This window comes from Camellia sinensis, chromosome 11, assembly GCF_055761805.1.
Source record: "Camellia sinensis isolate YWXY chromosome 11, ASM5576180v1, whole genome shotgun sequence".
Classification (NCBI taxonomy): Eukaryota; Viridiplantae; Streptophyta; class Magnoliopsida; order Ericales; family Theaceae; genus Camellia; species Camellia sinensis.
The window spans coordinates 152,097,590-152,121,905 of record NC_138971.1 but is presented as its reverse complement, the minus strand read 5'-3'; the positions used below and the strand labels follow the sequence as shown (position 1 = coordinate 152,121,905).

Here is a 24,316-nt window from a genome sequence, read left to right as displayed (position 1 = left end):
AATATCGATTCTATCATAGACATTTTTAATAACATGAACTAATGTTGAGCAGAACAATTTAAGATGCATTACTTTAACTTATAGATTGTTTTATAATTGCTATTTTTTTGTGACTATGGATACAAAAAATATGTTATTTATATATATTTTCATCTTATTTTCACTTTTTAAACTAATAAAAATTAATACTATAATTGATACTTTCTTTTTAAAAAATTTTGTTAGTATATATAGACTCACCCCCTATAAGAAAATTCTGGGTCCGTCCATAGTGATATATAAGGGGCCATATTATGTTTATGTACTAAGAACTCCTATTTCAGCATCACAATTCTCCCATCAATGTAACAAAATTACCCATTTATAGGATTGCAATTCAAATAGTTTTAGTCAAATTGAGAATTCGTCCAAGCTCAATTTGAAATGTAGAGAAACTTGTTCAAACCCAAATCTGAATTCATCTCAAATAGTTCAAATTCGACACAATTTATGTTGGGTTAAGCATTTCATTTTTTGAAAAATAAAAAGCTTATCTAAAAAATTACAAACATAATATTTGATATAAAATTAGTTCGTGTTATGTGTACAAATAATCGAATTGGTTACATTATGGTATGGTCCAGTCCAACCATGGAAAACTAATCATAGTTTTATAATCATATTTTAAAAATAAAATTTAAGTAGTTTAAGTTGGGAAAACCCTAGACACCTATTGATAAAATTTATCTCGATGCCTACCTCAACTTGAAATTAGCTGAGACATTAAGATAGACTGGCTGAGATTGGGCCCACCCAAATTGGCCCAAACCCAGACCGCGGTAATGAGATCAAACACCAAACATAGGCTATAAAAATTAGGAAAACTACATGCTAGTGCATGAGGGGGTGCAAGAACACATCAAGAGGTGCAACGTCATTTGCACCCCTTACAAGGTTTTGAAAAACAGTTGCGGTCGCTGTAATGGTGGCGGTGACGTGATTGCGATTGCGGAGTGTAAAGACCGTAACGTAACGGTTGCAGTAACCGGAATCGTGAATTTTTTTATTTTTCACACAATTTGAAAAAAAACTTACCGATACGCATATTTTTTTTTCATGATCATATTTATTGGGTTTAAAATAAATATTGATCAATTTTTATAAATTTTTAAATATAATCCAATATATTTCATATTTTTAAATCACTATAATTGAGTTTTTTACATTTTATTTTAATAATTAATGACTTTATATTATACAAAAAATCAATCACTAACTATTATACATAAGATAAACAATGACAAAAGTAAGAGAATAAATAAAAGCCTAAATATATATATATATATATATATATATTAACCAAGCCAAATAGATAATGACCACACTTATTATTATTATTATTATTATTATTATTATTATTATTATTATTTTCCAAACAATATACAGATAGACACACAAAAACAAAATGATTAAGTGATAGCAGCTGAATAGAATAATATAGGTCTTACAGTTTCAATAAATCAACAATATGTTATTCAGCTTCCCTCTTCTCTCTCTCTATCTCTTACTCCTTCATCTTCTCTCTTTATCTTCCCTCTTCTCTCTATCCCTCTTCTCCCATTTTCATTTTTTTTTTTTTGTGTTTTTTCAAAAGAAGTAGTTCGGAACCGTTACGTAACGGTGCGTAACAGGCCGTTACGGCTGTTACAACACCATTACGACCGCTACGACAACTGTTATGACCGACACACCTGTGAATCTCAATCACACAACAAAAACGGTCGTAACGGGTGGCGGTAACCACCACAACCGTTACGTAACTTACGTAACGGTTGCGACCGCTTTTTAAAACCTTGACCCCTTATCATAGGCACACTTACACCTCTTATGTGCTAGTAATTTTTTTCTCTTTCACCTGCCTGCACGTAATTTCTCTTAAAAATTATAAACAGTAGTTAACAAAGTAAAACTTCATTAGCTAAACCAAGCAAGACCCATATAAACAAAAAGCTTTTTTGGTGTAATTTTTTATAAATTAAAAATTAATAATTAATGATAAAAAGCCTACTTTAATTTTTTGATAATAAGTTCTTTCTAAAAAAAAATTATTTAAGATATTGAGACGTAGATAACACCCACTACGAATATAATCCATAGATTTACTTTTCTCAAAAAATTAGCGTGTAATATTGTTGGTATCAAGCATATATAAATAACGTCAATAAATTGCACAGGAGGAAGGAATGTCACCTTAATCAAGAAGAGGTGCATGGAACAAAGTCACACCTGTCACATATGAAAGCAAAAAAACATTCATTCACATATGTATGTATACATAAGAAATACGTCTTTGTAAAATAAATAGAAAAATATAGTTTTGTGTAAAATGTGTATTATAATGTAGTTGGAAGAGGTAAAAAAACATTAGAATACAAAGCAGAAACAGAAACAGTGGGAGGTGTTGCCTGCCTTATCTGGTGACGAGGACTGATGAGAGAGAAAGTGATGAGAGAGAGAGAGAGAGAGGAGAGATGGGGTTTTGTCGAACTTGGACTGTGGTCCAAAGACCCTGTCAGTCTCTGTATGCCAGAGGAATCCATGTGACAACACAGCTTCAGTTTCACACAAACCCTTCACCTCTTCTCTCCTCTCCTCTCTCCAAAGAGTACATCCATATATATATTAGCAGCAATCACCCTAATTATTCATAATATCCCTGACTCCCAAATTTTTTCCTCAGTATTTCTCGTCTGATTTTTGGCACAAAGTTGTCAATGTCGGAAGGGATACAAGGGAACTATACAGGAAACTATATGGTACACAAATTAGTCATTGAAAAAGTCTAGCAATACAAGAATTTATCACAATTTCACAATGAGAGGATTATGTCCGATTCTACAATTGAATTGCAAATAGAAAAACCGTTATTTATTGAAGTTAGGAAGAAAGGGGAGGCAAGGGTTGCGGGTGGCGTGGTGATGGTGGTAATGGCATCGGGGAAGAGGGTTGGGGGAGGGCAGCGACTGGGAAGGGTAGGGGAGGGGTGGCTGGCTGCCTGCTGGAGAGTGTGAGAGAGAGGAGGAAGAGAGAGGAGAGAAAGGGTCAGAGCGAAAAATGATTGGGTCAAGAATGTAATTTTGACCATGTTTTTGCAATTTTTTAAGGTGTGATTATTTTAGATTCCCACATTTTTGCAATTATTTTCTTCTTTCCATTTTTCTACAATTTTCTCAACTTTTTATCAATTAATTGAACAAAAAATTAGCAATTGGACTACATTTTAGGAAAATAAATAGTATAAGAACCAAATTAAGAAAAAAAAACAGTATAGGAACCACACCAAGACTGGCCAATAATTTAGGAGAAAAGTACAATTTACCCTTAAAATTGTGCTAGATATTTTCGCAACATCTCTGAAATGTTTCCTAAAACTTTCATGAGAATTGATACAAGTTTCCGAGGAAACCAATTTCCCCTCTTGAAAGAGAATTTCTTTGCAATTATATATGTATATATATTTTTAACATGCAATCAATAAAAAGGAATAGAGGCTGCAACATGTAGAGCTAAGACTCAATCTTGGTTATCACACCCATTGAGGGAACACCTCATCCGCTAAATGAAACCTGATCTTTCTGGCTACTATGTTTTGGCCACCCAAGTACTTCTAATAGTTTCATCTTCTTTTCCCCTATAGCACTGCTTTATTTGCGTACTAGAAACAAATAATGTAAATAAATAAATAAAAAGCCAAAATAATCATGAACCGAAAATAACACACAGAAACATGCATACCTACCTCGCTGCATGAGTGCACATTGTAGAGGCCCAGAAACATGAAACTGCATGTGCATGACAATCGGTAATGCTTGATATTTCTTGTGCCCTAGGGACCATCAGCAATATCTCCACCATAACAGCTCAAGATCTGGCACCAGAAGGTATCATATATGGCCACATAACTAAAACAGAAGGAAGGATCAGAAAAATAAATTGCCTTTAACAGCATACTTTGAGAGAGAGAGCAGCTAGCTACCTTGTTTTCAGGGCTGAGGTGTTCCATGAACATTATTGCCAAATGCCAAATTTACATTCCGAAGAAAAAACAATGTTTTTCTCTTGATTTTTAAACATACAAATTGGAACATATAACCATCAGTTGCCACGAAAGAGAGTTGGATTTTGTCAAATAAAATGTAGTTCAAAAAGCGAAGTTATATGCATTAGATATAAAAAGGTTCTGATCTACCAAAATTTAAATTTAATGCCACAAAAATCTACAAATCCAACAAGAAGGGAGAGAATAAACACATATATAAACAAGATAGCAAGGGCTGAGACCGATGAAGCAAACAGGGTATCAACAAACAAGTTAACCAGCCCCGTGAGAACATTTGCCTGCATGGATAAATGTGAATATACTGTTAGTATACCATCTTAAGCTCGAGAAAGGATGTAAAGTATTCAAAAATGGAAAAATGCTTTGCATGCATCAATTCTGACAGAAATTCGCATCAGAATGATATGAAAATGGCAGTTTTGGAAACATAATCCCCGACAACTTATTTTGATGTGATAGGTGACTCATTTTCCACATTAGTATGTATGCAAATATGGTTACGTTTTTCTTCATATAGAACAAGTAGAAAAAATGGAACGAGAGGATATATATTTCACCAGAAGAAATGATCCCAGTAGATTTCGGTTGAATGCTTGTTCCAGTACAGAAATCTTATGTCCTGGGATGTAATCAGATAGCATTAGGATTGCTAAGACCTGAAAAATTGCAAAAAAAATTAAGAGGGTTGAATAGTTTTAATTAATAAAGAGTACTCCATAACCATTGCCTATTTGATTAACATGGTGATGGGGAACAAGAAAAGATTGGATGAAGATTAAAGATTTATTTTAATGATATCCTCTTATTTATAATTTAATAGGTTTTATTGTTTTATTACTCTAATTATGATAGTTTTCTTTTTGGTTACTCACAAATAGAATTTTTTTGGATGCCTATAAATAGGTCTTTGATGTAATAGTTTCATAGACTATAATATTGAATTAAATTTTGAGATATTGAGAATAGAGAATTAGAGTTTCTTTTATGAGAAATGCTAAAGACCCACAATGTAAGTCTCACAATGATATGGCAAGGAGATTGGGCCTTGCATGATTGAGTTTGTGACAAACAAAAAATTGACACATAACTTGCCATATCATTGTGGGTAAATTGTAGATCTCAATCTTTTTCCTTCTTTTATTTTGTATGGCCTTTCTTTTATTTTCTTTTAGTTGTTCTATTCTCGCTGGTTGTCCAGCATCATAAAGCCTTATTGCTTCTCACCTAAACATTGACTTCTATAAATAAAATCTATAAATTTATAATAGAGAGGTTTGGGGCATTAAACTTTCACCACAAAAACTAATTAAAAACAATAATCCTAAGGTTTATTACTTCATAAGAATTTTATTTCAATGATTAATTCAACATATATTCAAATATAAAAACCAAAAGGCTAATAACTCGCAAAAGGAAAGCAATCCCAATCGGTCAGATTAACTTCTAGATAAACAAACAAACACAATGAATCATTGACACCGGATACACAAGTCAACAAAGGCAAAACCATCAGATATGCTGGTTTCTCAACAAATTGCAGAACAGATAAAACCATCATATTTGAGAAGTTATTAGCAGAAAGAAAAAATGAGAATAACCTGGAGATTTTGAGCCAATACAAAAGTAACATAAGCTGCATTGCACTGCAATAGAATTGTCCATTAGTTTTAATAAAATTTTATATTTATAAATCAGAATTGAGTTTTTCTTCTCTTTTTTGGGTGAATAAGTTTTTCTTCTTTGTTTCCAAAGAATAACATTCATCTAAAACAAATGGTCCATTTATTACAAAAGTAAACAAAGCAATATGCCCTACCATTCTGCGTGAAACTCTTTCCACATGCCTGTCCAGAAGCATAGTTAATAACCTGTCTCATTCAGAAAAAATAAAAATAAAGATCAATTAAAATGACAGCAGAAGATAATGAGATGACAAAGACTCCAATGATAAAGATATATACCAAAACAAAAGAGATAGAAACCAGACTCTGATTCTCGCCCATTTATTGGATCTCAACACTTGCTCAGAGTTACCAAAAAACAGATAGCTGCCCAATTGGACACCAATGAGATACATACCCCAATATCCTAAGAAGAAAAACAATCAATTTCCTGGCAAAAACTTAGTATACCAACACAAGTTCACCTAAATATTATACATGATCCATTAAACAAAATGCAACCAAGTGAATTAAACTCACTATTACAATAAAGTCCTTAATTAAAAATTAAGGTTGCAAGTCGGACCTGGTTGGATATAGACCTATGATCTGACAGGAACCTTTTTTCTTTATTTTACAAGCCATTTCATTATTGAAGGCACCAAAAGGAGATGTTGTCGCAAGTATACACAACATATAGAAAACAAAAATAATAAAAATCCATACCAATGTATCCTTGCTATTACAAAATCGAGAAAGCTCTCCGTAACCCAACCATGTAAAAGAATAATAATTTACAATAAAAATAAAAATAAAAAACTCTTCTTAATCTACATATCAGTTCTTTATCTTCAGGTTCACCTAATTTATTTTATTTGCATACCAACATTAACAAGGCAAAAGTGATCCAATATTTCAGAGAGTATTTGAGGAAGTCTAAAACATTATTTCAGTAAACCGAAGGAAAGACAATCGATCTCATAACAAAAACCATACCATCCTAGCCACCATACAGCGGATGAGAAGATAATCCACCAACTCCATGCCTCTTTGATCATACAACAGAAGTTGGGGAAATATATTTCCCATTCTTATCAAATAATCCATTCTTAAGCTCTTGCCATGTGCCACGGATCATGCCAAAAAAGCCTCATTCATTGGAGATCAGTGCCTCAGAAAACCCTTCAAGGGAAAGATATCTCCTAACTAAGCATCAAAACTTTGTAACATGACATCAAATTTGTTCAATTTCTAAAACATTGTACGTCACCTCATCAGGCTCCACCTCTGTAGCCATACCATTTCCAAAATAGCACTATCTCAGCAGCCTTGAGATCATGCATTGCCCTCATGAAAATAGTGTCCCAAGTAATTCCCGCTTTAGATACTGTGAAATAATCTACCAACCTCACATCTGTATAAACCATAATCCCATGCAAAACGTCATTGAACAAGCTATTGACACTTCCAGATGTCATGCGGCTCATGAGACAAATATATCACGCGTTCCAAAATGTAAATCATTACGGTATTACCATTTTCAGTAACACTGGCTTGAAGATATATATATATATATATATATATGCACAGATGAGGAGGCCCTCTATTCCTAGAAGAGTTAGGCCATCTAGGCTGGCTAATGCACTATGAAGCACGGATAGTCCAAAGAAGGTGTCACATGAGTATCCATTAAGTATCGGATACGGATACGGATAAGGATATGCGTCCGATACAGTAAGATCGTATCGGATAGGGCAAATAAGAATCCGATTTTTTTATTTTTTTATTTTTTTAAAATTTTAGATATGGAAGGGATATGCAAGGGATACTTGAGGGATATGTCAAAGAAGTATCCAATTTATTTTTTTTTTTAATTTTATTTATTATTTTATATTTATATTTTTTTCAATGGTCAATACTCTCCACTCTCGTTCTTCTTCTCTTCTTTTTTTTTTTTCCTATCCCTTAGGCTACTTTATTTAATTTTTTTTCTACATTTTTTTTCCTTCACTGTTTTAATGTAAGTATTTCTTGACCAAATTTTTAATTTTAGGAACTTTGATGTTAGTATTTCTTTATTTAATAGAAATCCCTCTCTTTATTTATTAATTTGCTTGAAGTTTTATCTTTATGCATATTACATTACTAACATTATTATAAAAATAAATAAATAAATAAATAAAATAAAATTATGAACGTATCCCTACTGTACCCGTATCCTATTTTTGTCAGATTTTGACATATCGCCATATCTCGTATCCATATCTGTGCTTTCTAGCTAATACATGTAGCAAAGGCAAACACTCCACTACATGTAAGAAATAAGTAGCAGGGTCTGTGGGGGCATCAACACACTGTAGAGTCTGTGGGGCTCAACAAACTGTTAGTGGAGAGGCCTCAAGCTGATCGCATTCTAAATGACCAAAATATTCGGAAAAGTCATTTTCAAAATCTTTCTTTCAAAAATTCACGAACCACAAAGTGGAAAAATAACAATATCCGCAATCATATGGCCAAAAACTCTCAAATACTAAATAGTTCACTAGTGCAACAGCATAAATCCAATTGAAAGGCCAAACAAGAAAGTAATTAAAACACTAAACTATTTTAAGAAGCCTCACCAAATATGCTACAAATCCCCTCCTTGTTTTGGCTAATGATGTCTATTCCCCTTTTGTTAGAAAGCAAATAGACATTTAAACCATGAATCAAGCAAACTTGATACCCTAGAAAATTAAATTTGAAGAGAAATAAGTAATAAAACTAAATAATAATTAAAAAAAAAAAGGAAAAGGGTTTCTAAAGAAAAATTGTAAACGTAGGAAATAAATGAAAGTATACCTAGAAGAATCAATGAACCAAGAATTCCAGAATATTTTGGGGGAACATTAATTATTGATGTTAGGATTGATACAGTAGCAAGTGTGAAAAAGAAATTCCATTGAACTCCATATTCCCCCACATGGACCTACAAGGAAAAAGTGAAGATTGACCTCATGTACAAGAAGCATAACTAGGTAACAAATTAACTTGAATAACCCTTATTATGGCATAGACATAGCTAAAATAACACATCAATAGCGCAGTGAATAAGTACTTTAGGCTCTATTAAAAAAAAACACTTTTGGGGGGAAAATTATATTTAGTTTCATTTGTTAACCTCCTACCAGGAATTTTTTAGGGCAAAATCCATTTTACCTCCTTGTGGTATGGTCCTATAGCACTTTATCTACCCATCTTTTAAAAATAGCCATATACCTCCCTTGTGATTTTGGACTAAATTGCACTACTAACTCGGTTAACTTTAGTGATAAAAAGAAGACATAGCCTTTCTTCTTCCATGAAAACGGTGTCGTTTTAATTATTGGGAAAAAAAAAATGTGAAACAAAGGAGGGAAGAGGAGAAACAAAGAGATAGAGAGAGGGGAAGACGCACAACAGGAGAAGAGAACGAGAGTTTCCAGCACAACCACCATCACTTGCGTTCTCCACCAGTGAGAACCGTCCTCCACCATCGTCGGCCATTGTTGTCCACCAGAGCAAAATGAAGAGAGAAGAAAAAATCTTTCCAAGTGTTTGCGTTGTGTTAGAGAAGTAGAGAGTAAAATGGGGCAAGAAGAGGATCCACAGAGGCTGAAGTGGATTGCGGTGGCAGTGTACGACTACGATAACGACCCAAGATGGCCGGACTACTGGTCCAACATACTCATCCCTCCCCACATGTCCTCTCGCTTCAATGTCATCAATCACCACAAAACCCCCCTTCTTTTGATTCACTATTCCCTGAATTTCATTGAACTTGAATGCAACCACATTTAATTTAATCTGGATTTTACTTATTTTGTTTAGTTGTTTTGCCTTTTTGGTTCTGAATCTTGATCATTCTTATGAGTTATTAGAGGATTATTATGATTACTGGACTTGAGTTTATAAACCCCAATCATGCACCTCTGCCTACACTAATGCTCATCATTATTATTCATATATACATTATCTATATACTATTAGTAGCAAAACAGAGTCTGAAGATTGGGGAGAAGATGAGGCAGTGTATGGGAGGTGGGGAAGGGTGGCAAGGGAAGGAGAGAGGGAGAGCGGGTGGCTGGGAAGCGAGGGAGAAAGGATTTGGTGGCTGGTGGTGGGTTTAGGGTTAGGGTTTTCTTTTGGAGAAGATGAAGATTGGGAAGAAGACGAGGATAGGGTGATTTTGTCCTTTTACATTAAACGATTTATTTTAATTATTTTTTTCTTCCCAAGTCTCTTAAAAGGCGCGTGCAATGCAATTTCTGTTAATTTCGACAGAAAATGTAACCGGAGCAATTTAGTCCAAAACCATAAGGAGGCATGCGGCTATTTTTAAAAAACGGGGTAAAATGCTATAGGGTCATACCACGGGGAAGTAAAATGGATTTTGCCTAATTTTTTATCGTCAGAAAAAAGCATCAAAATGAAAGGAAACAATTAAAATAAAATAAAATAAAAAAATTAACCAAGTTGGTAGATTCAATGGTCTAAGCCCAAACATCACCCAATTAAAAATAGATTTCAAGTTTCAACAACAGAAAACAATTTTATTGCACATTTCTTCTTAATACACAGCGAAGCAAATGTATCATATATGATCAACAAACAGAGACAAACTAAGGATTATTTTACCTGGTAGTCTACACTTGCTGTGGAAACAAGACGCGCAATACCAAGAATAATAAGTGGACTAGTAGATTGAAGCGCATCTCTCAACTTCCTGAGAAGCACCATCATTAATGAACAAAAATCATAAGACATGAAAGCTGAGCATAGTTCATTACATAAAAGAATTATTTAAAAAAAATAATAATTTGAGTTTGTAACATTCAATGCTAAACATTCTATTTAACCAACCAAAGGAGAATAGATAAGTAAAAGGCAAACAAGTACATGACTCATATTATTAACACCACATAAAAGACAGTGATATAATTTCATTAAGTACACCTCTATGCTACAAATCAGCATAAGAAAATCATCCACAGCAACCAGATCCAATCCTGCAGTGCCCAATAATATGAGGCTACACTACTCCTACCTTGGTCAATCTCATATAATCTGAAACATAGCAGTTTTGTTAACACTAACAGCAATGCTATACAGTTCCAAAAACAATTCCACAAACTGAATATCCCCACAACAAATGTAATCCCAAAAACTAACTCTCCATCCATTTCCAACCCCAAAATGCACATGACTAAAAAAGTCCTAGTTTGTTTATTTTTTTGGAGATCAATACTTGTTTTGTTTCAAACCATATCTGCATTAGTTCTCCAAACATATTTTCATGGTAAACGTTTAGCAAGTGTAAGACTGTATTAAAGAATAACAGAGACAGGTAATGCTGTGGTACACACCCTATGGGGTTGATTACCACAAATGTCATAACTCAATCCTATGTGAGTTATAACTATAAAAAAAGAAAAAAGAAAAAAGAGAGTTATAACCAAATACTACATAAGGTATAACCAAAGAGCTTTTAGATCATAACCAAAATAATTTCATAATCAATATCATAATGAGTTATAACTAACACCTCAATAGGTCATAACCAAAGACCTCAAAGGTCATAACTAGGACATATGGTACACACTCCAATAATTTTCCAACAGAGACATAGGAGGGAACAGAAGTTGAAAAGGAAGAGAAAGGAGGGAAAGAGAGACAACATGAGAGAAAGGGAGAGAATTCCAGCCATAAGGTATTTTTTTCTTACAAAACGAAATATGTTTCAAATAGCCTTTTATATGAAAAAACGCATTGCTTAGGTGTCAATACCCTACAACACAACATGTTATTCCACTTAAACAGTCATGTAGGTACCCCCTACATCATAGGCATCACAAGCTACAAAACAAAATAACTAAAGAGCACTTAATTTCCGTCAAACAACAATTAAGTACAATAAATCCTAATAATATAACAGCATCAGGTCTCTTGTAATTTCTCCCCCTTTCTCTCTTGGGATTTGCTTTCAAATAAGGTACCCAACATTGAATATGCCCAATCAAACCAGCTCAAAATTAGCGTATAGATCTATTAGTTAATGATCAACATAAAAAAAAAAAAAAAAAAGTTTAAGTTGGTGGTGCCAGAAATGATGGCCTTATTATTTGGCCTTTGGCATTCACTCCCATGTGGATTCAAAGATTAGTATTGTATTCAATACTGAGTACTTCCTTTCCAATAATGCCAGTAGATATTAAATCATATATCTAAAGGGAAAAAAATAAGAAGAGCAAGAGACAATTGCCACAAAAATCAAACATCTACTTACGAGGCTGATACAAATGGTCAAGGGAAAGGCATTCAGTGTCTATATCAAAAAGAATAAAATTTCTAATGAAATGTTAAGTTTTTCCTTTTAATTCGTAAGATGAAATCAAGAGGATGATTTGAAAAAAAAAATTAAATTAAATTAAATTAAATAATGACTTACAATGTTGAGAAGCCCCGAGCTTGCCTTGAAACCAATGAATTTGTCAATACAAATGAGCCTACCCCTAGATCCATCTGAAATAGTTTAAGAAAATAAAGGAATGAATTATATTGGTTCAAGTGATATAGTCCTTGATGAACACATAAAGCAGCTACTGAAGACCACAATTACAAAAAACAATGGATCCACTATTTATCAGCACAGAGGGAAGAATTACATACAAATAATACAAAAATACATGCTTAAATTAAAACATGAAGAATTTCAGAAAAATAAAATGAAAATCAGCTTGCACTAAATCTATTTTCACCAATAATGTCACTGCAATAAAATTATTCTTTGTGAGATTCAAGTCACAAAAAATAAAAATAAAAAACAGCATATAATTCTTTTTTTTTTATCACGCAACAGCATATAGTTACAGGCATGGAAAGATTTAAAGAGCAATTTCTCCAAAGGAAGTTTTTTTTTTTTTTTTTTGGTGATAAGTAACTTCTCTGAAGGATGACAAAGACAGTGATAGTCCAAATCTTTTGGAAGACACTTGCCATTGGCAAAGAAGAAAGTCAAGGGGATGTTTACTAGCTACATGGGGAATGGAGATGGAAGGGCAGCAAAGCAATGGATATGCAGATCTCTTAACAAAAAGATGTTACTTATTCTTGACAGGGCTAGCTTGAAATATTGCTTTAAGAAGATGGGCTCCCCGTCATCGAAGCCTCTGTACTACACAAATATAACCTAACAATCACACTAAGTCATCATTCACAATCTTAACAAACAGTGTCCATGGCTTCATCAACTTGGTGCAAACCAATTCAACTCACAAATTCACAACGATATATTGAATTTAATTTAGAATAAGTAATTGTTGATTGACTTTGTGCATTGGTTCAATGGTTAAGACTTGGCTTAATAACCTTAAGGTTATGGGTTCAAGTCATGGGGCCATCACTTTGTGCATTATACCAAAGGTTAGGTGTGCACTTAATCTTTTCCCTCCCAAACACACATTAATGTGTACTAATTGGGCGTTATTTAATTGTTGATTGAGCAGCATAGTTGGAAATAATGCCACTTCAAAGTGTAGCACTACCATCTCAAAAGATTGTTGTCCTTAATACCTATTAGACTGGGCCCCCACACACATCAACAACACTAATATCAACATAATCCATCAGATCTTTCTCATTTTTGCACTACACATGAGTTGCTACCAAAATAAGATAAGCAATAAAACCTAGAACAAATTTGATTTTAAAGCAGATAAAATAATCAGAACCACAAGTGGATGCATAAATACATACACATTTCAAAATATGATATTGATACAGATTGAATGTTACCAGACTAGTACCGTAAGTCTCAGTTTTTGCATATCTTCTAGGAAATATTTTGAAATCCACAGCCAAAATACACAAGCATGTTATAATCATCTGCAGAATCACCTTTGTGAGACTAAAGCAGAAAATATAAGAACAAGAGTTTAGCCAGACAGATTAACAGCATAATCATGTATTCAGAAGCAAGACTGCATACAATAGTAACCCGGTACGACGAGATATTTTTCCTGAGAGAATCTACTTTATCTTCCAGATAAGGAGAAGCGCCATATCTGTGTTGAAGGAGGCATTTAAATTTAGTCAATGTCTTAAAATAGAACTCATTTTTATACTCCGCATCTTGTGCAATATCCCCAAGTATTCTATATATATATATATATATATGTGTCACCCAAAAAATAAAATAAAATAAAATAAAATATGAAAAATAAATTATTAAACTACCAAATTTACCTTTTAGCTGCAATAGAAAAAAACAGCAGGAACATCAGCCAAACTGCACATACACAAGTCCATTCTGATAGAACCTGACATTGAATAATTGTACAATTAACTGTGACAGTAGAGGGTGTTTTGAGAAGATAGTTAAAAGTTGACTTTTTGATTTTTTTGACTTTTTCATTGTTTTATGTGAGAGGTGATGTGACCCAAAATGGGTTAAAAGCTGACTTTTGACTTTTTTAGTGTGCTGCCAAAACACCCTAGGTTTCACCAACTACATAAAAGGACAAGAGAACCAGTTAAGCTAGAGTGCTGATGACAAGACACCAGCAACTACCAATCCTCTCTCAACCCCAGTTGTGTATATCTGAATGAAAAAAGAAAAAAAAAAACTAAAATATTGCCCAAGACCCCAACATAGAAGCAGAACATACACATGGTATACAACACAAACAAAAACCCCAGGTGAAACTTGACAACAACTATTTCCCCATTGATGACTGAAATGTATTGATTTTTTTTTAGTAACAAAAATGGAATTATTTTAACAGTTTAAAGCACTCAGATGAATCATAAGTATGCAGAAAATAAGATTTATGGACCCCTGTCTCAAACTTCATAAGAACCAAACATTGCACTGCGAATTTTTCTATTGGTTTATTCCATGCAAACTTTTTAGATCAGACTGTGAACGCTTACCGTTAAAAATAGAAGCATAGGAAGAACAATAGATAGAAAATCTATAGCCATTGTTTCCATGTACGCCCTCAAACTTTTGAAACCAACAATTGCATCATCATTCTTTTTCATTGAAATCTTTGTGGTATTAGGATCTGAAGAAACAAAACAAACTGATTAGAAAACAAGAAAATCACTAACAGTTCCACGCCTATTTTGGGCAAAGTAACCCAACCAATAATATTAAAGCAACTGGCTTTGTATTGTAAGCAAATGGAAAAATAAAAATTCCAGGCAAGATCTGGTAGATAGAATAGATTGAAGACCTAAATGCTGATATTAAAATACAACATAATTAAAAGTTCAGCATCCCACCTGGAGAAATCAAGTTTACTCAAATTCAGCCACAACACCAATAGGCAAGAAGCTCACTCACTAAACACGGCATTACCCAGACCACATCACAAATGAGCAAATCAAGTTCCATAACTCTATAGCCACTGGACAATGGAGAAGAATGTGATTGATGCTCTCCCTTGCCTGCTTGCACATAAAACACCACTCTAACATTTTTTTTTGACAAATACAACGCCACTCAAACATTACCTTCTGTCATCATCTAGGACTATTAATAGTCAGGATTGCCTACAGAGCAGTTGCCCAAGAGAAAAAAAAAAAAACACAACCTTGGGAGGAGCCCTACTTTTCTAGATGCTTTTCCAAGAAAAAAGGGAACCCCTCCCTCAGATATAGCCTAGTAGAAAAATGAACTGGAAGAATTCCAAACCATGACAGCCTGATCTCTCTAATGAATCTCCAAATCATAAAAGCAAGCCCAATTCTGAAGTTTTCAGTCCTCCAAAATTGAGGGTTCCACACTAGCCACTATTTTCAAAGGAAAAATACTCTTCAACAACCATGTTACGATCAACTGTTACCCAAAAGAGGTACTGGAGAAAATCCCCAAGGTTGTGTTTTGTTGGGGGATTTGGGGAGGGATTTGGAAAGGGAAAAGGAAAAGGTGTGGGAAATGTAGATATATTTTATTCACATTTCACCTACCTTTTTCCTTTCCCTTAAATACATTCAATATATATTTATATGTATTCAATATATATTATATACACACAAATATACAAATAAATCAAAGGCATATTGGGTTTCAACTTTAAATTTTGATTTTGCATCTGATTTATTGATTTCTCACTTTGATCGCAATGCATAAAACATATTCTTTGATCTTTCAACGAAAAAACCATCTGAATCCTTTTTTGCACAAAGTGTGTTGGTAGTTTGCGTCACAAATATCGTTGACTATTTTCATCTAACAAGGATGAGTAAGGATTCATGTTCGTAAGGGATCTGACAAGAATATTTACATGTGGACAATCATGCTAACTAATACACAACCCTCCTCATTTACTTGGATTTGGGGCCAGTTTTATAAAAGATTAAACAATAAGCACGGCACTAGCGGAGGAGAAATTATTTAATGCTCCTAGAGCAATACTCTATTCCATTTACAAATTGACACTTAACACTTTATCTCCTAAAACACTAACACAAAAGTGGTAGATCTCATGATTTAAACCAATAACTACTCATTTGGAGCACCACCTAGACTTGCTCCAGGAGAATTGAATAATTTCTCCATGCGGAGTTGCCAAGGGGAGGGGAAGACTTAAGTTGACATGTGATTATAGTGAAAAAAATGGATATATTTAATTTAACTGAATACATAGTCCTTAATAGAGCAGAATGGTGAAATACGACTCACACAGCTGACCACGCTTGACTGAGACACAAAGCTTAGTTTCGTTTAGTTTGGTTTGGTAAGGACGAGTGACAACGTGTCTTCCTTTTCTTTTTTTCTGTTTTTCTTTTTTGATAACTTAAAAAACTTGCATAAACTAATTTTAGATGAAAAAAAAAAACAAAATTTGAACCATGTGTCTTACCTTGTATGTCAATGGCGCAGAATAAATGCCGCAGAAGAATCAGAGCCTACAAAAACACCAAAGAACAGCAAACAGAATTGCGAGATGGAGATGACAAATTGAAAATGTAAAAGTGAGGCAAATTAACACTATCAGATAATACAATCAAATGGATAGATTTTGAACTAGTTCATTAAAACGTAAGGACTCAATTTGCGCAAATAAACAAGCTCTTAAATATAACTCACAGGTATTACAGTCGCAAGCGCGAAGATTTCAACCATGGAAGATCCTGTCAAGTTGCTCACAAATCTGACCACAACAAAATGAGATTCAAAAAACAATTACTTCAACATATATATATAGATTTATATATACACATATATGTAGAGAGAGAGAGAGAACAAGGCTTAACCGTTCTTTTGAATGCTTGTTAGGATTGAAGGAGATTACAGGAGAATCCATTGCTGACTAGAATGGGAACAAAACCTAGAGAGAGAGAGAGGATTGCAGAGGAGAGGGTACTACGTCGGCGGCGAGCTTTGACGGTTGAGTCGTTATGGTTACGTCAGTAAGATCCGTTTGGGGAATCCAAGCACAGAATTGGATAGTCCGCATCTTTCGCGACACGTTCAGAACCCGATCATGCTTCGAAGAAGAGCCCGATGGATACAAATTACACCCATCAAAAAAAAAAATCTTAAAAATATAATTGAAAATATGATAATATTAGGCTTGGTTTGGAATGTTTGATAAAAGTCAAAAAAATCAAAAAGTTATTATCCTATTTAAGTCACATCATCTCTCTAACACAATATTTCAAACCCAACCTAAACTCAATTCATATTTCATAAAAAGTCAAAAAGTGCACTTATTTAGATCATTCCAAAAAACCGAAGCCATGTTTGAAAAAAGTCAAAAAGTCACTATTTTATTTAAGTCATATCATCTTATTTAAGTCACATCACTTCTCTAACACATCATTTCAAACCCAATCCAAACTAGGCCTGTCAACGGATCGGGTATAACCCGAATCCGATCCGAATCCGATCCGATTAATCCGGTCCATTTATGCAAATTCGAATCTGAATATCTGTTTAACCCGTATCTGTGTAGCCCGATTTTAAACGGGTCGGACTCGGATAAATCCGATCCAATCCGTTGTTTGCCTAATCCGATTCCATTGAAATCAGATCTCTCATAAACAGATCTCTCTCATCGTCTGAAAAGTGCGTTCTGTTGTTGAAGTTCATCGTCTGAAGATCAAATCTCTCTCTCATCGTCTGAAAATGCTCCGATTGATGACGATGAACCTAGCCAAATCGAGCTCTCTGCTCCGATTGGATTCATAACGCTCAATTTCAAAGAACGAAGTCCAAATCTTGTCAGATCGGAGCTACGAACTGTAAGGGATCATCTCTCTGCTCCTTTTTATTTTTTATTTTTTTTGTTAGGTCTCTGTCCCGTTTCTGTTTTTGTTGCCGATCTGATGCTTGAAAGCAAATCGTAATCAGCTCTCCACTTTGCTTACCCGTATCTGATTTTAATCGTAATCAGCTCTCTACTTTGCCGATCTGTTTTTGTTGCCGATCTGATCATCTCTCTCTTCCTCCATCAAGGAGAGTTGGGTTTGGGCTTTCCCCTCTTCCTCTGTTATTCTATTCGTCGGCTTCCTCTCTTCCTCTGTCAATGAGAGTTGGGTTTTGTTACAATATTGAACAAGATCAAAGGAGACCGTGAATTTATTGTTTCTTTTTATTGATTTTTGCTAAATAGATTCATGATTAATTCTTCATTGATCAAAGTGAAGAACTTTTGGTTCAATTTTTTGAAGGATTTTAAAGTATTTTATTAGTTAAAATCAATTTTTTTTGCTGAATAATTTTTCGAAGTGAGCAATTTGAAGAGATATATATATATATATATATATATTTTGTGGACTTGCGCTTGTAAGGCATCCCACTATCATCTCTTCACTTTTGTTGATTTGCAGAATAATTATTTACACTTGAATCTAATAACAAAATCAAACAAAAACCTTTTGATTTTCATCTCTGTTGTTTATTGTTTGTAATATATAAATGGTGACTTTTCCTTAATTTTCTTTACAAATTTATATATTTAATTTGTTTGTTGCTGGTGATTGAGGTGAAATCAGTAAATTATTGTTGTTTAGTTTGTCCATAAATTTTTTTTGGGGGGGGGGTGTTATATATTTTGTTCAAATTGTTTCTTGTCTTTCATTTTCTGTTTGGGGGATTTTATTAGGAAAGGGATGGAGGGAAGAAATGCAGTTGGGGATGGTGATGTGGAAGTGTTGACAAATGATATAATAGATTTAAAAAAATTTCACCTTTGTTAATGAGTTGTGCTATTTTGAATCTTCAATATGAAAGTTGGAAGGCTCAAATAAGAAATTAAAAGTTTGAAGGTCACAACAATAGTTTAAAACTTTTGTCCAAAAAAAAAAAAAAAAAAAACAGTAGTTTAAAACTTGTTGTTGATTATCTCTTTTTCCTTAGAAATTTGAATTTTTATATAAAAGTGGAGTAAAAGCAGTACAAGTTGTGGCTCTTAACAGGTGTGTCATTACTAAGGTCCTCCTGAAGATTGTATATAGTTTTTGGAAAGCCTAAACAATCTTCTTCTTCTTCTTTTCGTTGTTTAAATGATGATTTATTTTTATCATTTGATAATTGATAGATGACCGTGTTTTATTTTTTTGGTACAGATACAACTTTCATCTCTTTCCAAGGGATGAGTTGAAAATAGGGATGCCCTCATATAGTTTTTCATGTCAGTCATCATACTTGACCTCTATGGCTCGCGAAGGTTTTGATTTCAATGCCTGTATATACAATGGTAAGGTACTTGTTTGAATTACTGGAGCAGAGATCTTATGGATGGATGATTGTGGTTTTAATTGTAACCTTGTGATGTATTCTTTAAATAGGAGAGTTCATTTCTTTACCTTGAAATTAAATGCTGAGAGAGAGGGAGGGAGCTGTTCTTTCAAACAATCATGTAATTCTTATTCTCCATGTATTTTTGAGTGGTGGAAGTCCCTGTCTTACTTTAAGTGTTGGCCAGCATGTATCCCTTTGAAATATCCATCAGTATGATGATAAAGTTTCTATCCCTTTGTGAAGTGCTTGAAGAATTACCTGTTACTTTATTCAGAACTTTTATTTTGGGATCAGGTTGTAAATTTGCGTATGGGAGTCTAAGTTTTAACAATACCTATGGCTTCTACAATTAATATGCCGATATGTCTTGGCAGCAGCCTCTATTGGATTTTCAACCAGCGCTGTTGTAGAGCCTTTTTCCAAAGTGCTGTGGTATCTGTTTCGCTACCCCTTATTAAGGAGGCTTACACCAACTAATAGAGGGTTGCAGTCCGATGTCCTAGCACTTGTTTTACCCCTTATTAACAAGTACTTGCATGAGAATGCATGCAAACCTTGATGTTGCCTTTTAAACTATTATGATTTAATCTGTGTTTCAATATGGAATTTCTATCATTTTTCTCTTTTTTTAGTTATAATCAATTTTATATTTTAATCTATTTTCATAAATTCATCTTGATTCTGAAATTTCTCTTCTATGTTAGATTCATGGGATAGCTTATCTTTTCACTACAATCCTCTACAAACATGTCTGCTTATCTTTTCACTACAATCATCTGCAAAGACTTAGTAATGGGATAGCTGCTTATTAGTTTTTTTGTTTTTAAATGAATTCCACATGCCTTTACAGTAGATTGATCACATGCACACAAATCTATATAATTTCCAAATTGGTGCACACTATTTTTAAATGAACTCCTGCTCCTTTATGTTTGATTTCTTGTGTAGTGCATATTTGAGTTTTAGAGCCAAAGATGTCTTCGGATTATAGCGAACCTATTACTGCTGATGATGCCGAGTTGGATGACGATGTATCTCAAGGACCCACAAAGAGGATTCGAAAACTAACTTCAAAGGTATGGGATGACTTTGTCAAATTTAAAGGACCTAATGGAAATGACATAGCTAGATGTAAGCATTGCAATAGGGAATTTGTTGGAGAGAGTAGGAAAGGGACTAGTCATTTAAAAAATCATTTGTCGAAGACATGTCCAGTACTTAAAGGGCCAAATGCCCCTAGGATTGCTAGTAAGGCTACTTCTGAATCTACTCCTAAGGCTGCAAATTTTAAATTCGATCAAGAGAGAAGTCGTATGGATTTTTCTAGGATGGTAATCAAGCACAATTATCCTTTTAACATGGTTGAGCATGAATTTTTTGAAATATTTTGTAATAATCTTCAACCAATGTTCAAACTTGTTTCTCGTAACACTGTTAGGGCGGATGTCCTTGATGTTTATGAAATAGAAAAGGCCAAGTTATATCAATTTTTGGATGAACTCTCTTCTAAGATCACCTTGACAACTGATATATGGACTTCAGACCATCAGAATTTTGCCTATACATGTTTGACTGCTCATTATGTGACTAATGATTGGGAGTTGAAGAAGAAAATCCTTGCTTATAGACGCATTGATTACCCGCATGATGGAGACCATTTGTTTAGTTTTATCAAAGATCTAATTTTAGAGTGGAACATAGATAAGAAGTTATTTTCAATGGTAGTCGATAATGCAACGAGTAATGATGTCATGGTGAGACTCTTAAAGCGATGGCTACATGACCAAGGATTACTACATTTGGGTGGACAATTGTTTCATGTGCGTTGTAGCGCACACATATTGAATTTAGTTGTTCAGGATGGTTTGAAGGTGATTGGTAGTCTTATTTCAAAAATCCGAGAAAGTGTGAGATATTTAGGGAGGTCTCCTTATGGAAAACAAAAATTTGATGTTGCAGTGAATCATGTTAAGTTACATCATAAAAAGAAAGTCCCCATGGATGTTCCTACCAGATGGAACTCCACTTATTCAATGCTTGAAGCTGCATTAGATTTGAAAAGTGCATTCCACCGCTTAGGGCAAATTGACAAACAATATAAGCACAATCCTTCTGAGGATGAGTGGAATGTAGCAAATGTGATTTGTGGGTGCTTGAAGATTTTTTTTGATGCTACATCTCACTTTAGTGGTACCACTTTTCCGACTTCAAATGTGTTTTTTCCCGATATTTGTCTTATTCAACTTGAAATGAAAAAACGGGAGCAAAGTGAATATGATTGCATTCGATTGATGGCCGGTCCAATGAGAGTGAAATTTCAAAAATATTGGGAAGAATGTTCTTTGGTGTTAGCAATTGCAATGGTTCTTGATCTGAGATTTAAAATGGACTTGGTGGAATACTACTTTGGGCTTATTTATGGTGTTGATGCTAATAAGCATATTCAGAGGGTCCGTAATGGTTTTGTTGATCTTTTTTATGAGTATAGGAGTGATTCTTCTGATTCTATGAGTAGCATTGCACTTGTTTCTGAAAATAGTAGCTCAAGTGGTAGTCAGTTGCTTGTCGGTTCTTCGAAACAAGAAAGTTTGGCTGCTTTTCATGCGTGGTATGCCCAAGAACGTGCTTCTAACATTCATGCCTATCAAAAATCAGAGGTGGAGCAATACTTGGAGGAGTTGGTGTTTCCAAGTAATGAGAGCTTCAATATTCTACATTGGTGGAAAGTGAATAAAGCAAAATTTCCTACTTTGGCAAGGATAGCTCGTGATGTTTTAAGTGTTCCTGCTACTACGGTTGCATCAGAGGCGGCGTTTAGTGTAGGAGGTAGGGTGATTGATGAGACACGTGCTTCATTACTTCCAGATATTGTGGAGGCCTTGATCACTTGCAATGATTGGATTGAATCAACCAAAAATAGAAGTAAGTGAAATATTGAAATTTTTAAATAATTAGATGTTATTTAGTTTAGTTCTATGAATATCTTAATGTCACATTATTTTCAAATTGCAGATGTAGAAGAATGCAGACATGAGTAGATGGATTGAATTGAATCGAATCACTTGAAGTAGATGGGTAAATATGGTTCAGATTATGGGGCTTGTCCCATGCCTTTATAGTGATCTATGAAATTCGTATCTGACATAATTTGATAATCTGTTTGCATATTAAGGTAATAGCTTTCTTGATTTGCAGGTTTGATAATGAGCTTAACAAAGTGGTTGCTATTAAAGTTATTGACTTGGAAGAATCATGAGTATATAGCTTTAATTATCTCTTACTAGAACTGCTTGTGGTGAAATGTGGTTACATAACTTTTCTTCTTAGAGCTTGATATTCTTGGATTGAGCTGTGAATAAGTATTGGATGAGTGGCAAATTGATTGAGAATTTTAGAGGCCTATAAATTTGTAGGATTAATTATTGTTATCAATTACCATGTACATGTGTTGGATCGTCTGAATATATATTCTCCGTGATGCATCTCTTTAATCTTGTCGAAGATGTGGGCTCTGGCTTGGTACATAATTAGACTTTGTGGTTCTCTTTCAGTATGTATTTAGTAAAACAGACAATAAGAAAAAGAAGAATCATAGACTCTCTGAGCTTGAAAATGTGTTTGCTTCATCCTTTCTTTAGTTGTAAAATATTTTGTTAAGATGGTAGAGGGTTGTGCTGATTTTGCCTACTTCCAAATCTGTTGGGTGCCTGCATATTGAAGGTACAAGAGTCAAAATCTATACCATATGAGACCCCATTTCAGTCGATTTCCTGTGATTTTGAAATGGAGTTATTTTTGTTATGCTTGGGTTCGAGTCTTACTGCTATGCAGCTTTCCCATTTCTATTCCCCTCCTACCAATTGTCAAAAAATATAAATATATATATATATATATAACAAAATAAGTCTCCTCCCTGATCGGTGACTTTACTTGGGTCCACTGCTCTTTATCAACAAAATTGTTTTCATTATTGTTTTTATCTTCTCTTACACTTGCTGATACATTGATAAAATTACTTCCGCAGATGTTTTGGTGGCTGATGTTATCGTAGTAGAAGCAAAGAACAAGAGAAGATACTGAAGAACTAATAGAGAAGACCAAAAGAGACACAAACATGTTTGGGAAACTATTGTTAGCTCTCAGATAGTATAGCATAGCTTGTTCTTCATAGGAGTCTTTCATGAGTTTTTTCTGGTTTTACTTTTGTGCCAAAAGTGTGTCATAAAATTCTGACCTCTTGTAAGTTAGAGAATGCAGTGGCAATGTTTTGGTGGCTGATGTTACTTTTTTTTTTTGTCAATGATGGAATTATTCTTTTTGAGTTGGATATGATTGGTGATAGTGAAACTGAATCACATCACCGTTTAATTTGCAACCAAGTGATTGGTTTGTTGCTTTGTAATGATGCTCTATTGTCTCTCAAAACCTGGTGACATCTTTTGAGTTGTTTTTACACCATGAATGCAACAGTGACTTTTGTACTCTATCTGGGATATGATCAGGTTGAGTTATTGAGCTGGGTTAGGCTTGTAAGCTTTGAATTAGACTGCTCAGCTTAGTATTGTTTGATTTGATTTGTATGTTCAAAATCCGAGAACATATGTTTAGCATGTGTAATGAAATAGACTTGTTTCCAATTTTGATGTTGCTAGTCAAACATGCTAGATATCTTTCAATTTTGATGAACTTTTCATTATAAAAAGTTGTTATGTTTTTTTTATAATTGGTATTTTCTTGACTTTATGGCTGGCTTAAAAAAAAAAAACGGATCGGATCAGATTATTC

At 34.0% G+C, this 24,316-nt stretch overlaps 2 protein-coding genes and 1 long non-coding RNA gene across 12 annotated transcripts; 2 read left to right on the top strand and 1 right to left on the bottom strand.

Moving 5' to 3' along the window:
- Window positions 1-4,176: 4,176 nt before the first annotated feature.
- Window positions 4,177-17,314, bottom strand: LOC114261777 (uncharacterized protein At4g17910-like). 10 transcript variants are annotated; one of them, XR_014344817.1, is made up of 16 exons: window positions 17,041-17,314; window positions 16,874-16,937; window positions 16,647-16,692; window positions 14,710-14,843; window positions 14,023-14,096; window positions 13,766-13,841; window positions 13,573-13,662; window positions 12,227-12,300; window positions 10,417-10,504; window positions 8,602-8,728; window positions 8,382-8,486; window positions 6,087-6,187; window positions 5,916-5,967; window positions 5,698-5,742; window positions 4,657-4,755; window positions 4,177-4,377 (listed from the first exon to the last, which is right to left on the bottom strand). XR_014344817.1 is itself a non-coding variant. In XM_082895900.1 (16 exons), exons 1-16 carry the CDS (start codon window positions 17,088-17,090, stop codon window positions 4,225-4,227), a joined length of 1,404 nt encoding a protein of 467 aa, XP_082752026.1. In that variant the 5' UTR covers window positions 17,091-17,314; the 3' UTR covers window positions 4,177-4,224. The 10 variants fall into 10 exon arrangements, 8 of the variants coding, with proteins under 8 accessions (XP_082752026.1, XP_082752029.1, XP_082752028.1 ...); XR_014344818.1 differs by having other exon boundaries at window positions 6,099-6,187; XM_082895900.1 differs by having other exon boundaries at window positions 6,061-6,187.
- A 480-nt stretch (window positions 17,315-17,794) lies between these two features.
- LOC145802953 (uncharacterized) lies at window positions 17,795-23,858 on the top strand. The gene is made up of 2 exons (XR_014344816.1): window positions 17,795-18,030; window positions 23,556-23,858. It is a non-coding gene; the product is annotated as an uncharacterized LOC145802953 (long non-coding RNA).
- On the top strand, window positions 20,254-22,789 carry LOC145802952 (zinc finger BED domain-containing protein RICESLEEPER 2-like). Its single transcript, XM_082895899.1, has 3 exons — window positions 20,254-22,453; window positions 22,544-22,606; window positions 22,727-22,789. The coding sequence occupies exons 1-2, from the start codon at window positions 20,506-20,508 to the stop codon at window positions 22,567-22,569; spliced, it is 1,974 nt and encodes a 657-aa protein (XP_082752025.1). The 5' UTR covers window positions 20,254-20,505; the 3' UTR covers window positions 22,570-22,606; window positions 22,727-22,789.
- Window positions 23,859-24,316: the final 458 nt, after the last annotated feature.